We start from the raw sequence: 15,844 nt of genomic DNA, 5'->3' as shown, positions 1-15,844 counted from the left end.
CTCTGAATAAATGTTTGACCGACTGATTGACTGACTTAATTCGTCATCCATATTCATTCTCAATACCTGATTGATTCTCTTTAGGTTGCAGTCCTGTATGTAATCTCTCAGATCATCCATATTCATCTTCTCCTTGGAAGTATACATCTTTTAGTAATATTCTCTAAATTCTTTATTGATGTTCCTTGGCTCATATGTCAGAACACCTGTCAAGCCTTCAATTGCACTAACTGTCCAGGACCTTAAGTCGATGAGGCAACAGCCAATTCCCATTTCTCTCCACTGATATAGTAAGAGCACCTTTTTCTGAACAGAACCCTATCTGAACCCTATCTGCTCTTTCTGTCGACATTTTTCAAATGTAAATTTTTTGCATTTCAGTTCAGAACTTAATCTCACAATTGAATCTATCATTGACTGTCTTTCCAATTTAGAAATGTCCTCCTCTAGCAACCTTACCTCCCCTTCCCTCTTCTTTCACTTCTTACCAGAGAGGCCCATCAACATACATCTCATGTAGCATTTAAATGCCCCCATACAGCCTCCAGAGATACATCATTCGTCCAGTTTACTTTAACGAATAATTCTGCTTCTTTCACAATTTTATCCATCACATCCACCTCATCTAGTAAACTAACTATCATTTTCCAGAAACTGGTTTTCAGTATTGGAAATGACATTGACCGCTCAATTGATATAGGATATGGTCTGAATCAAGATAGAAAATATGCCCCCAGACTTGAATTTTTGTGTACATAGACCAGTTGTCAAGAGCAAATCAAATCAGGAATACATGTTATGATGTCTTGGGTAGAATCTATGTTGCCTGTTTTGAGGGTGATTGAGTCTCCAAATGTCTATAAACTGGAAGGCATCCATAAAATCTATTAATCCCTCATGATTAATCCCAGTGTCAGACCTCGAGGAAACAACAGTTTTATCCAGCAGTGGGTCCAATGTAAAATTAAAATCACCTCCCAAGATGAGGTTGTCTTGGCCTACATTCTGTATAAACTGTGGCAAGGAAAGAAAGAATGAACCAACCCCCCATTTTGAGCATAAACATTGCATAAACAATCCAAATCCTGTTCATTGAATTTTATACAGTCACAGTTACATACACTATTCATCCACCTTTGTCCTTCTGCATGAAATTACAGACAACGGCACATTTTCCTGAATTAACGTACAAACCCCTCTGGAGCTGGAAGTAAATGAAGAACAAAAAGCCTTCCATACCAATCCCGTTTACATTTTTCTACATCAGCTTCCACTAAGTGTGACTCATGTAACAGAGCAATATCTTCCCCCATGTCGTACAAATGATCCAATATCCTCTTTCTTTTGTTCACAGAGTTAGCACCATTCACATTCCAAGAGAACACCTTCAAGTTAACCTTGGAGTTGGTCAACATTGTTAAAGGGACTGTTCCCCACCTTGTGAAGAAATACACATCCAACCCAGACAAAAAGACAAACACACAATTAACAAACAAACACAAGAACACACACCAACTTGGTATTGCCAAACCCAACCCAAATGCAGCTCATAGCCGTTATGTTTGCAATTTTTTTAATGTGATACAGTTTTAAATAAAGCTTTACACATAAAAAAAAACATATGATTATTTTCCATTTTGAAGTTCGATATCCAGAATTTGAACTTGAACATAAAATCACATTCTGATTCAAGATAAAAAGATAGAAAATATCAATTTAAAGATAAGATAGAAGATAGAAAAAAAGGAAAATATAAATGATAACCATGAGAGACAATTGGTACTTTGAAATTCGAAATTGTGATGTTGAGACGCAACAGAGATATGGAGAAAAGAGGAGGCTCATCAGTGTGGTAGCTTAAATGCTACCTATATGGTGGCAGTCACAATAGTTGATAGATGCAGATAATATCATTCAAATTACAAAATATTACAAAATATTGACATTAGCCGTCACTTATTTACGAAGTTGCTATTAAATATCATTTATTGTCCAGTGTTATTGTTAGTGTTTCTTCTGCGACCAAGAGTTAACTCTGAGTTCATAATTTTGTCTGCATCATTCCAGGCTCTGAAGAGTGACATTTGAAGCTTAGCGCTAAGAGTATTAACTCACTGGTGCCAGAAATCCTTTTCCATAATGTGATCAATATTATGGACATGCATCCCATAGTTCCTTACATAGCTAGTAGTCAGCGTCGTGCAGCACGTGAGCATATGCCTAGCTGTTTCTGGTATACCTCGCTGTTTACATAGCCTGCAATATCTATCTACTTCAGGTATGGATATTGCAGGTCCAAGAGTCGACAAAGTAGGGAGGTGATTGATTTGTAGTAACAGAATAAATCGCCTAAGGCGTTCCGATGGGCAGAGGTTCAAGTATTTTTGTGCTTTTTTATGGGTATGTAAGACATGGGACACAAATTGATAGCTTTTTAGACTAGCTAAATGGGCGTAATTATTCTGCTAATCCCATAGTTTTAATCGATTGCACATATGATGTATTATGCGCACAGAATGCTCTTCCCAGCGGGGTGTCCATTTCATTGACTCAAAAAGGCTGTCCATTTCAGTTGCTAACCTAGATAGCGGACCACCCATCAGAGCCTCCTTTAAAGACTTAAGTAGAGCAGTGTTAGGGCAGAAACATATTTTAATGTATAATTCTGCCCTTTTCCCCAGGACAATAGCTTTCAACGACGGGATTCCCAGTTCAAGCCTGAGGATAGCCATGGGGATGCCTTGCGGTAGGCCCAACAGCTTCCTCCAAAAATTCCCTTCTGTGATTTGGAGTCACTCTAGATTTATTGTGATCAGTGCCTACAGACCATAAGTCATCATAGGTAGCAGGCATTGCACATATAAGTGTCGAGCACCCCAGATCGAGTAGCTGCTCTGATTTTCTGTGAACCTATGGATCATTGCTGTTAATTGTGCTGCTTTTATCTTCCAATGCTGAATGCACTGCTCGTAATTGCCCCTGTTTTCAAAGTCCACCCCTAGATATTTATAAGAGTGCGAGTATCTGATTTCGACTGTTTCCAGAAGCATACGTGGGCGAGCAACCCTCTCAGCAGTGAATAATATAAGTTCAGTTTTATTGTGGTCTATGACCAGTTCATTTATTTTGGTGTATTTCCAAAGTTGTTTTGCTGTCCTGAATAGGCAGCTAAATGTGTCGTCAAAAAGCACAATATCATCTGCATAAGCCATAATGGTACACTTTAAAGTGCCGACACTGGGCGGACAGTGTGAGTGCCCAATATAAATTCTGGTATATCCGAGACAAAAAGGTTGTAGAGCAGGGGAGCAGTACTACATCCCTGCTTTACACCACGATTCTGTCTAATCAGATTAGTCCTAGTCCCCTTATGATCAAGTTTAAATTGGACAGAGGTGTTAGTGTGGAGGAGTCAAAGATAATATATCAGTTCCTCAGGCATGCAATTTATGCCATCATTTTTCCCTGTTTACTAGATCAAAAGCTGATCAGAAATCAATATGTAATGCATATAATGGGGGACTGTTAGGTTTCAAAGAATTGTTCCTTAAGAAGTGCATTATAATCAGATTGTGTGACGATAAGTAGCTAGTTCTGAAGCCACTCTGGAAGCAGTCCAGGATCCCGGCGCTGTCTGCCCATGCTTGAAGTTCTTTTAATAGAAAGGAAGCAAATATTTTCCCCGTACAGTCAAGCATAGAAAGCAATCGATAATTTCCCATGTCCGATTTGTTTCCCTTTTTATGGACAGGAACTAATATGTCTGATTGCCAAGTTGCTGGGATTCTGCTGTCTGTTAGTACTTTGTCAATTAGGATCTTCATCAGACTTGCCCAAAATTTGGGGTTGCCTTTCATAACCCTATTACACAGCCTGTTAGGCCCCGGGGCCCTTGAGGATTTCAACGTGCTGATCTTGAGTAGAAGTTGATCAGTAGAAACTGTGAACGGTCGCATGGGCCGGGCTTTCTTCATGATTTCCCCTTTTTGATTGGTCTCTGGCCCATTCCGATCTTCCAAAAACGTAGTCCACTCAATTGCACCGATCGGGTTGATCAGTGGATTCTTCCGGTTTCCCCGGACTTCCCCTAGAAGTGGCCATATATTACAAGTATTTTTAGAGCATAATGTGTGGACCGTTTTCTGCCATTGTTCTAGTTTTTTCTTCCTCTTCCATACTTTAGTCCATTGGCTGTGTTTATTCTTGAGGGCCCTGATGTTTCTATGTATCATAATCGCAGAAATATGTTTCGCTCTTATTTCACGAATTCCCCTTCTCAGATTGTGCTTGCCATCTCTGATTTCTTTATGGTAAATTTCATCCTTCGTATGATCCTTTATAACTAAGGGGACATGGGTGGTGGCATATTTACACACAAACCTAGTGATCCATCCTTCAATTTCTTCAAGTGTCATTGAGTTAAATCCCTCTGCGTTACTCTCATCCCAATCGCAGGACGCCATTAAAGCTTTATTGATGTTCCTGTCTGACCATTGTATCTGGCTAGCTGCATGGTTTACCATTGGCTCACCAGCATTGATAATCCTAGGGAATTGATTAGTTAGTCCAAGGTTCATAATCAGTGGATCGTGGTCGCTGTAAGGATATTTGGATATTTTCATATCCCTAATCCTAGTGGCGATAGTGTCACTAGTGAAGATATAATCAAGAGTACTCCAGGAAGAGCTGTTGCTCCAGGTGCTCTTGCCCGGCCTGTCTGCTTGTGTCCGACCATTGATGATCTCAAGTTCCCACCCATCAAAAAAACTCTGCCAGCAGTGTCCCTTCATGTCATCGATGTTGTGATCCATGATACAGTGAGAGTATAGCAGCGGATTGTTAGCCGTGCCACTGCGTCCTTTAATATGACAATTCAAGTCCCCAGCCACAATAACAGAGTGATTTTTTGTATCGTATAACCAATCGCCTAAGAGGTCGTGTAGCAAGGCCTGAATCCGATTTCGGTGCCTGGCGCCAGGGGGGTTATAGATGTTCATCAGTAGTAGATTATCATTTTCTACCTCCCCCGGAAGTTTGATCTCTACCGCACTCACAAAGTCTTCAGAGGTGGTTGTAAGCTTCCTGCTAGCCAGTGAAATTAACAACACCAGTTATTAAGCCACCAAAAGGGTGGCCCTGTGTCCCCTTGCTTGTGGGAGAGTGGTAGAGAGTGAATCCATCTATTGCAATGGGTGTCATTAACCAGGTCTCCTGAAGTAGTAAGAAGGTATGTTTCACAATGGCGGGCAGTGATCTATTGTTGGTTAATAGGTGCTTGAAGCCCCGAGTGTTCCACAATATTAACGAACAATCTCAGGGCTTCTGTAACACTAGCGGAAGAGAATCTGCCAGCCATTTTAGAGTTTCCTGGATATCACTCATTTGCACCTTCTTCCCTCGAGGTAGCATCGGTTTATGATTATTTTTAGGTTGTTTAGTGACTCTCAAAGGTAAGCTGCTATGGTCTGCTTCTTGGTCCATATCCACTTCCAAATCAACTTGCAGAAGACTATTTTTGTAGTCCCGTATCAATTGAGCAGTGGCCAGGACTTTACAGTGCAGTGCTGTTACATTGGGATTTCGGTTTCTAAGTGGCTCCACAAATAAGACGTCTTGAGATAGAATAATTCACAATTGAGGTATAAGATGTAACTTTGTTAGAACTTCTGATCTTGTTAGCCATTTGTCCCTCTTCTTTTGATTCATATTTTTTATGATGCATATTGCACTTTATTGAGTTTTAGTTTTCTTCTGTGATGAGGGCCTGTCCACTTCAGGTGACACAAACACCGGGACCCTTGATGTATTCCTTTTGCGCGGAGTGGAGTACTTTTCACCCTCGCTATCTTCGTCCGTTGTGTTAAATGTAGAGCCCGTATCGTTACTGTTTATTGCTGATGTCTCACACAGTTTTTCCCGATAAAATCCAGCTGGTTAAAGTTCTAGGACCATTTGCCTGGCGTTTCTTTGTTTTGCAGGCTCTTTTCCTTGCTTTTTTTGATTTAGGTGGTGGAGGAGCTGCAGTGGCTTATAGAATTTTTTCAGCATTGCCTGTTTTATTTGCTGTTCTTTTTGCTTTTCATCTCTGTTTTTTTGAGAGGAGTATAACAGAGTTTATTTCTCGGTCCGGGTTGATTTCTTCATGCACAGTGATCTCCTTTTGATCTTTAGTAGGTGCTGGTTTGGAGTGATCACCAGGAATATAGGTAGTCCTGGGATCAAAAAGTCCTAATTGTAGTACCAAATTTACATGGATTCTACCACATAATTTCAGCAGTATTTTCAGCGCAAATTGCATAGAGGCCATTGAGGACTGTAGTTCTGCAATTGCTCCTATGTTAGAGCATTGAGTCTCGTTCGACCTGAGTTCTTCTATTGGCCTTAGATCTTCTAGATCAATTAGTAGATTAGGAGACTCAGATAAGTGCCCAGTTAATGGTATGATGAGCCATTGTTAGTGGGGGGCGTATGGTGATCACCCGGATTGGTGGTAAAAGAACTGTTGGTAGGATTCTTTGAGATGGTATTAGGATGGTTTGCAGGTTTTAATATCTGTGCCTCAACCACCATCCGGTCTTTATTACCATTTAGCTCCTCTCTCATTGGTGCGGCCATTGATCTTTGGGTGGATAGACATAGGTCTAGTAAAGAATTGTTATCAATGTCCTCATAATTCGCGGTTTCTAGTGGGATATTGTTATTTTGACTGGGCGATGTAATGTCAATATGGTGAGCGCTTCCTTCATTCACAGGGGTGATTTTTTGAAAGAGGGCAGGTATTGTCCACTTCTCCGTCAGTCCTTTTTGGTTGATTGCCTCCTTATTTGCTTTTGGTGATGCTTTATCCGGTGCTTTATTACTTTTCCTAAGATTGTAGTTGGACCTACTAGTTTTGCCCTTAGGTGGCATGATCGCCCGCAATCGGGAATTCAGCACAGGCCAATGGATATTAGTTTGTGTTATATTGTAATGTAGTCGTTTCCTAGTAATAGCGATGGTAGATTGTGCTAGTTAGTTGGGGTTGGAGCCAAAATGCGTTGGGATCAAAGTGGTCAAGCCTCCGCAGTCTCCCTCCCGATTGTCACAACACTCCAGTCCCTATTGCTATTTTTAGATCCCTTTCGGGTCCTTGATGGTATGAACGCGCAGGCTGTTGCGTGCGGTCCTAAATTGCAGCTGCTGCAAGTTCAGGGTGGAGCTTTGGTTGGACCTCCACTTAAGTCGCGCTCGACTCGCAACACTGGCCAAATTCCCACCGTGCCCGAGTATTCACTGGTTTAAGGGTTGCAGTCTCAATACGGGGTTTGATAAAGTTCAAGTGAATAGCTAGTGAATAGACACTGTTATAGAGTACCTGAGGTAGCGCTGTGCCCGTTGTTGCAGCGGCAGTGTCCTCCTGAGATTCCCCGCAGTTCTCACTACCGGGACTGCGGGACCACGGTAACACGAGAACACTCTCTCTCGCACTCGCTCCGCTACTCGCTCCAGTAGAAGTGTTTGAGCATTCTGATGACTGGTAGCTCCTCCTCTGCAGCAGGATAGACACGGTAAGCAGACTCCAGCAGGGTGTCCACACAACAACACACTCTCTCGCACTCACTATGTGTGCAATGAGAACTCAGTTCCCGTCCCTCAATGATCATCATTCTTGCAAACCACATTGCATTGCAGTTCAAACAAGCCTAGTCTTAAACTGTAGTAAGTAAATGTGTCCTACCAAATAACCATGTGCAGTGCAGAGAACCAAACTAGCTTCAAATAGGATTAACTAATAGCAATATTATACACCACAGACCAGCATATATTATTATCTGAACACCACACACACAATTGACAGTAAAAGCATCCAAATGCAACCAAGGAACACACAAGCATGCCTTTCAGCAAATCACAATGGCAGAAACACAGACAAGAAAGCAATAATGACATAACTAAAGGAGCTGTGCATTCGTACACATTGGTTATCACCAAGCATATCAGTAGACTTGGCGGCACTGCAAATGTAAAGCATGAGGTAGGGTGAGTGGGGCTGTATTGGTAGAGAGGAGTGCAGTGTGGAGTGTGGGTGCAAAGTAGTGAGGTAGTGCAGGTCACGGTATAGACAGGTGAGGTTGGGTGCTTGGATGTGGTAAAGAGGGAGGACTTAGTGAACATAGGTGCAGGTTAGATATGGGTGCAAAAGGGCAGGTGGAGTTAGAGAGGACTGTGTTTCGAACAGTGGGGGAAGAGAGGGCTGGGTTAAGAGTTGACTAGGATTCAAAGTGGGGTAAAGCAATCACTGTTCTGTCAAGCCTCAAACTTTTGCCACTCTTTCCGCTATATTGAGCTTTAGCATTCAGGCACATCCACACAATGATCACCTTTCAGCAAATCACAATGCAAATCAGGTGACGTGCTGGCTCTCCCTCACCCACCCACTCTAATTGTCAAAATAAAGAAGGAGGAAAAAAACAGGTGACGGGTCGGCCGGGGAGCCACGTTTGCTGATGCGCTGGCTTCCGGATGCCACGCTGCCCACACTAGGGTGGCTGACTGCCAAACTTCCTTCACCACACTCCATTTTTTAAAAAAAGGCAGAGATCTTTCCTTTTGTCACTTTTAGGTTGTGAGCCTGTTAATCAACTCTGCGTTTTCCATATTTGAAAACCAGTTCAAAAAGTTAAAAAACATAGCTTTTATTTATTTAATAAATGTGGGCGGATTAGCATCAAACTTTCCATTGTTTTCACCTCCAGGCCTAAAATAAATATTAAATAAATATCATGCTAATGTGTCAAAAGGACCAAAGGTTACCAGAAAAAGGGCCTCATCATGAGTTGGGCCTTAGCCCTTAAATGCGGCGATAACGCTATTACCACCACATTTAAGGGTTGGCCCAATCATGTGTTGTGCAGTAGGTGGGAGTTTTACCTCCAGCTTTTTTCTCCAGGTAAAAAAGTCCCCTTACTGCATGTTTTCTACCATTTTAGGTAGTATTACCACCAGCGCAATTACTGCCGGTAGTAATAGCGCCCCCGAACCAATGGACCCAATGGGGAATGGGAACTTACTGCTGGACCGTTACTCATGATTCAGCTCTAATAGTGCCGGACTGAAAGTCTCCTTAAGTCAGCCACTAGAAATGTGCCTATCTCACCCGTTTTGCACACCTGGTGCCTGTCCAGCAGTGCATTGTGAAATCACTATGCATTGTTCACACGTGCTTCTCAGGTAAGGCTATTTGCACTGGCAGTATCCCGTTGGTATTACCACCGGGATACCGCCACACTCCTGATGAGGCCTATAGAATTGGGAAGGGTCAGTCAAACGAGACTCATGGCTTTGGGTTGATAGGAAATTGCAGTAACAGCAACAGTATACTATGGAGTGGAGCGGTAATTTTAACATGGAGCTTATTTAATGCCGGCCATTTTTCAGGTCAAATGGACTGTTGAGTAGCCTGACACAAGATTTGTTTTCTTTCAGTGTCACTATGATGAGAATTGATACCCTTAAGCAATGGGGGTATATTTTGATTTAGGGTTTGAGATAATCAGGGTCCCTCCTTCATCCATTATACACCATACCCATCCCCCCACATATACATGGAGTGAAAAGGGGGGTTGAAATAAAAGGTTAAATGTCAACATTTTAGGTGGTCGCAGTAAACAGGGCGCAGCAATTGTATAATCCTGTAAGCTTGTGGAGAGCAGCCTCACTGGCTGCCACAATACATCTAGGCTTTATGGGTTAATGAGCAAAGTTGTGCCCACTGGACTAATTATATACCCCCCTATCGTGCCCCCTATGCCCATCCCATAATGCCTCACCAGAACGCCTCCACTGAATTTTTGTGGTAAAAATATTGGTAAAATAATCTGTAGTGAAAATATTTATCAAAAAACACTGGATAGCCTGTGCACATCTAGATTTTCTGCTTTGACTCACTGGCCCTGCAACACCAACTTGTAGGAAATAATTCAAACCATAAAATGAAACCGTGTTAGGCTGTTAAGGTCATCTTTCTGCTGTACCCGATTTGCTGACGTGCTTTTCTCTTTCCTGTGTGCAGGATGCAGTCCGTCTTTGTAACCTCGCTCCTATTTTGCCTGACCTTCGAGGCCGCAGCATTCTGTGTCCCTACGGAATATACCATGTTCGTGGAAAACAAAGACTGCGCCTACTGCCTGGCTGTCAACACCACAGTGTGTGCTGGATTCTGCCACACGCAGGTAACGTGCATGAGGGAATATGTCACAGAAAGAACATAATAGTTCCCTTAAGCACTGATGGCGCTCTCAATACATCATAGGGCCTCATTACACGGATGGCGGTAGGGATTTACCGGTACCGGTAAAATACCGGTACCGGTAAATCCTTACCGCCTTACTACGAGGTCCCTTTGCGGGTTGGGGGATTTAACGCCTGCTTTTTGCAGGTGTTAAAATCCAACCCGCTAAGGGACCTCGGAGCTTATTACGGCACTGCAAAATTGCGGTGCCGTAATTAGCGCCTTCCCCATTCCCATAGAGCCCTATGGGGCAGAAATGGGAATGGGGAAGGGCAATGGTGGAAGGGGGATTTACCGCCCCTCCAACCTTGGAATGGGGCGGTAAATCCCCTTTCCGCCAAGGCGGTGCTGGTATTTTACCGCCATGAGCCATGGCGCTAATAGCGCCATGGCTCACCGCCTACCGTGTAATGAGGCCCATAGTCACAGTTATTAAAAAGAACGACTAGAACATTCTATTCTATATTGTGCTATGTCTGTACTATGCATGGCATAGAGCATCAACTGCATTTTGTAATAGGTTTGCTTTGTGACGCTTCAAAAGGGCATGTTCTCTTTGAGACCCAACAATTCGAAGTTAACTGGAGGCAGATTGTTTTCAGGTAAATATTCATATTCACACAGAACAATTGTTTCTCAATCTATCTAGTCTTGATTTTAAGAGTGGCACTCCGTGACTCCCGACATGGGTGCCTTAGTATGTTTCAGTCGATACCCAAAATTCAGATAGGGGGGAATTTTAACCGGCTATAGGGTACGTTTCCCTAGAACAATTTTACCAATTCTATGGGCCTCATTACGACCCTGGGGCCAAGGGATTACCGGTACCGGTAAGGGTACCCGTACCGGTAATCCCTTAGCGCCTGATTACGAGGTCCCTTTGCGGGTTGGAGACTTTAACACCCGCTTTTTGCAGGCATTAAAAACCAACCCGCAAAGGGACCTTGGTGCTAAGTACGATGCCGCAATTTGCGGCACCGTACTTAGCGCCTTCCCCATTCCCATTGAGCCCTATGGGGCAAAAATGAGAATGGGGAAGGGCCATGGCGGCATGGGGAATTACTGCCCCGCCAACCTCGGAATGGGGCGGTAATTCCCCATCCCGCCATGGCGGAGTCAGTAAGTTACCGGCATGGACCATGGTGCTATTAGCACCATGGTCCAACGCCAGGGTCGTAATGAGGCCCTATGACTGGAGGACCCTACCGCCTTCCGTTGTCTTTTCTTTCCTTTGGATGTATCACAGTCCATGTAAAAAATAAAGAACTGTGAGATTTGTGATTACAAAATAATGTCATTATTATTATATGTACATATTCATCATAAAAACATGCAAACACATTCTGGCATAAGACTTTATAAAACACAACATATACAATGGCCACATTACGAGTCAGGCGTTAAGGGGTTAACGGCGCCGTAAACGGCACCGACCCTTAACGCCTGATTACAAGGTCCCTTAGCGCCAGGGTGATTTTAACGCCTGCTTTTTGCAGGCGTTAAAATCCATGGCGCTAAGGGACCATGGTGCTAATTACGCCACCTTAATTTACGGTGGCGTAATTAGCGCCTTCCCCACTCCCATTATGCCCTATGGGGCAAAAATGGGAATGGGGAAGGGTAAAATGGGAAATGGGGATTTACCGCCCCACTCACCTTGGAATGGGGCGGTAAATTCGCCATCCACCATGGTGTAAACGTAGTTTACACCATGGTGGTAAGCGTACGACCCAGGCGGTAACTTACAGCCTGGGTCGTAATGACCTTCATAAAGTGCAACAATCTACTGACTGTGAAAATCTTGGTCTTCTCTGACTCATGAGTGTATACCTTTTTAATTTATAACTTGCACTGGACAGTTACTAGACAGCCAAATGCATTGGTTGCTAATCTACCTCGAACAATATGTAAGCTCTTTTGAGGATCCTTAGAGAAAAAGGTCCTAAATCAAATTAATACATTAATCTAGCACATTGTTTTAATTCCAATGTTTATCTTGAACCCTATCTTTCAGTGACAATGTTATTGGTTTTTTGTTGTTGTTTTTTTGTTTTTTGAATTCACATTTTATTGAGATATCAAGCTGAGCAACATTACAGTGATAACACTTGTGTTATTCAGAGACTTGACCTTGAAAATAAAAACCAAATATGAGGATTACATCATTGCTCCAATACTCGTACATGGTGCTGGTAAATCTTGGTCGTATATCGATAACATCAAATAATGTCAACATCAAATAATGTCAGCTTAACATCAGCAACCATGAAAACAAAAAGACAAATATAAACATCAAAAACAAATGTAACTGTGGAAGCATTGCAGATTGTAATGCATGCAACCGATTGTTAACTATCACAACAATGACAAGTGTTGTTTTTAACTACCCTAAGCATTCTTTTCTTGCCTTTTTGTTTGTCCTGGGGCTGTCATTGCCTCATCTTCAGGTAGACTACCGCACCTGGATGTTCTAGGCTTCACTTAGGCGTGTATCCTGGGACAGGGATAAGGCAGGTCTTATGTTATGTAGCAAACTAGCAAATGCCATAAGGACCATCAGGAGGCTCGGAGTCTGGTCCTAGTCTGAGCTCAGTTAGGATAATCTCCCCGCCTCTCTCCTGGCTTTCATCCCCACCACCCAGTCCATGACTGCCTCCTTGAAGGCCCCACTCATTCTTGTTCTGATGGGCCCTCTCCTGCTCTTCCTGATCCCTCCTCTAAACTGTGTCCCTCTTCCTCCACTACCAGTGCCTCTTCACTGCCATGCTACCTGCTCGTACCTCTTCCGCACCTCAACTGGTTTTCAACAAACTGCAGGCTTCATCATCACACAATGCAAGCTCCATTACATAAATGCACTACATAAATGCACAGATTGCATGTGTTATACCGCCTGTGCATTTATGCAATTATAAGGTCTGACAAATAAAAATGGTTTTCATTCTTGTTTAGAAAAATCAGACCTTATCACTTCCTGTACCAAAATACCATGATCAGTGCGACACATGTTTCGGCTTATTCTTTGACTTAAGTCTGAGCACTCATCCAACAGGAAATAACAGGAATGTTGGAAATACTTGTGGTTGTGCAAGATCTCTGATACAACAGCATATACCACTGATGTTTTGGGTCAAACATTTCCTGCCCATACTGATTCTAAACAAGCACATTTATTGACATCCTCAAGAACCTAGGCCATCACGTCGCCCCGCGCCACCTCACTCGCTTGACGCCATCCACCCCTCTCTTCCCCGCCACACTGTACAGCTGTACCCCTCCTCTGTGCCCCTCTGCATCCTACCCCATGCTGTATTATCGGTTCTGTTACCGCTGAAAAGCACTCTGTGATGCATCTCTGCTGTTGTATATTTCTGTAAAGCTCTCTGCTGTGCATCTGTATTGCTATATACCTCTGCAAAGTGCTCGTTGCTTCTTGAAGCTAGGTCCGTGCTCAATAAATTCAATAATAATAATAATAATAATAATAATAATAATAATAATAATAATAATAGTAATAACGGTGTTTCTGTCTGCGATCATGCATCTGACACAAAAACACAAGCATTCTTTTGAGGAAGTAAACAATGTTTCCACCATAAACTTGATAATTTCTATTTCTTGAATGATTTTGTTTCAGAATCAATCAGGCACAATGTATCCCCTTCCTGCCCACTAAACCAGATACTTGATGAATAGGGTAAAAGCAGTGAAATTGCACCCAAAGTGTGTAAGGTTCACATTTGTTGCAACCCTTTTTAATTTATCTAACTGAATTTTCAGCTTTTTTATGAAACTTTAAATTCCACTTGTCTTTGTGGTTGGTCTTAAATCACTCCCTGTTCCCCAATGAAATACTATTATATCTTACACTACTATCTACAAGTATTGCCCTTACATTACATTTGTACATACATGCCATTATAAAGTAATATTTTTGGAAACAAATACGATGCAATAATGACCTTTTGTCTGAGGGGGACTAAAGCGATACCAGGTCAAGGATTAATCAAGGCTTGTGTTAGGTGACCAGAACTTGGAGTGCAATGTACATACATACGTCTTGGGGGCAAAATGGGAGCACTTTTTAAAGATGTGCTTATGTATCTATAGCTATATACATCCATTAGCACTGAAAGAGTGCATTTATGATTATTAACCATGTATGTTTTCTCCTTAGGACCCGAATCTGAAGGAGGGTCTACTTAAAAGTACTCTGGCCCAGACCACATGCACATATAAGGCCTTCGTGCGGAAGACTGTCCTGATTCCTGGATGCCCCCTGCATGTCAACCCCTACTTCTCCTACCCTGCGGCCATCACCTGCAAGTGCAACAAATGCAATACAGACTACAGTGACTGCGTCCACGAGCCAATAAAGAACAACTATTGCACAAAGCCGCAGAAGACTTATAGCATGAGATATACAATTGGAATCCAGTAAAAAGGAGTGCTCTTGATACTGTAGCTCCTATACCTTGCAGCGTGCATCTAGGATGAGAATTATTGTATCATGTGCTTTGTTATCTGCTCTGAGAACATATCTTTTATGTTGTTTATGTAACATGAAATTTAAGTATCTTCTTAATTACAAAGGAAACAATGAAATCAGGAAAGAAAGACATTTTGTTTAATTGAACCTGATATACAAATGTAGCCATTAATAAATTGATCACTTGCATTTATATAGAGCATGCTTATCTAATAAAGGTCAAAGTGTGATTTGTGTTGAAATCCATTCAGTGAAGACACTTCTTCTGGGCTGATATGATGGGGCAAAGGGGAATTTTGTTGACTTTTTTACACCCTAGAGAAAGTATGCATTTTGCTGGTTTTGAATCTCACCATGGATGGCGGCATCTAAAGATTTTTGATTTTCAAGATCATTAAAAGTTCTAAATTCTACAGTAGTTGAATTTGTATCCAAAGATTAACAAGAGAAAATGTTCTAAAGACTGGATACCATTTAGTCGATGGTACAAATAGAAGCGTTAGCACCCTCCAAGACCACCGTCCTTGCTGCCAGCTCAATGAGGACCCTTAATGCTGCATACCAATAGGAATGTCCAGCCCTGCAGCGTATTACAGCCATTAGCACCCATTGCAAAAGCTCAAAACCACTCACCAAAAGAAAAAAAGAAGACCAGCATGGTTATGGTGTGTAAGGAAACGGGGATCTTTTAAATGTGAACAAATACCTTTTCTGTTTCCATGGCAGCACAGAAACAGCAGGTTGAAGTGCAGAAAAAACACTTGGACCGTCATTAGCCAAGGCGGCAGATTCCTTATTTAAAATGTTCGTAAAAACAAATCAGTGTAGAGCGAGAGAGTGTAGTCAGCAAACTCAGAGCATGGGTATACCAATCAAACCACCATTCCATGCTTGCCAATTAGATGATGCCCCTCTAAGGCTGCTAACCTTACTTCTACACTGTGGCATAATTCAAATATTCAGCAGAATGTTGCATCCTAGAGTCCACTCTTTCTAGAATAGCAGTGGTCTTCTACGGAATTTCTCTATCTGTGTTTGTATTGGAATTTGTAGAGTGCACAGTCACCCTAAGGTCTCAAGGTGAT

The 15,844-nt window shown here is 42.3% G+C and overlaps 1 protein-coding gene across 1 annotated transcript; it reads left to right on the top strand.

The window, feature by feature from the left end:
- The first annotated feature begins 10,052 nt into the window (after positions 1 to 10,052).
- Positions 10,053 to 14,972, top strand: TSHB (thyroid stimulating hormone subunit beta). Its single transcript, XM_069632615.1, has 2 exons — positions 10,053 to 10,211; positions 14,448 to 14,972. Exons 1-2 carry the CDS (start codon positions 10,053 to 10,055, stop codon positions 14,709 to 14,711), a joined length of 423 nt encoding a protein of 140 aa, XP_069488716.1. The 3' UTR covers positions 14,712 to 14,972.
- The last annotated feature ends 872 nt before the right edge of the window (positions 14,973 to 15,844 follow it).

This window comes from Ambystoma mexicanum, chromosome 13 (assembly GCF_040938575.1).
Source record: "Ambystoma mexicanum isolate Mex_15411 chromosome 13, UKY_AmexF1_1, whole genome shotgun sequence".
In the NCBI taxonomy this organism is placed as follows: domain Eukaryota; kingdom Metazoa; phylum Chordata; class Amphibia; order Caudata; family Ambystomatidae; genus Ambystoma; species Ambystoma mexicanum.
The sequence above is the reverse complement of the archived record's forward strand: the minus strand, read 5'-3'. Positions and strand labels throughout refer to the sequence as shown.

What these genes read in the sequence shown, in the direction of transcription:
- TSHB (XM_069632615.1), top strand. Translation starts at nt 10,053, where the DNA reads ATGCAGTCCGTCTTTGTAACCTCGCTCCTATTTTGCCTGACCTTCGAG. An exon ending in CTGGATTCTGCCACACGCAG is followed by an intron (nt 10,212 to 14,447) that starts GTAACGTGCATG and finishes TTTTCTCCTTAG; the next exon opens with GACCCGAATCTGAAGGAGGG.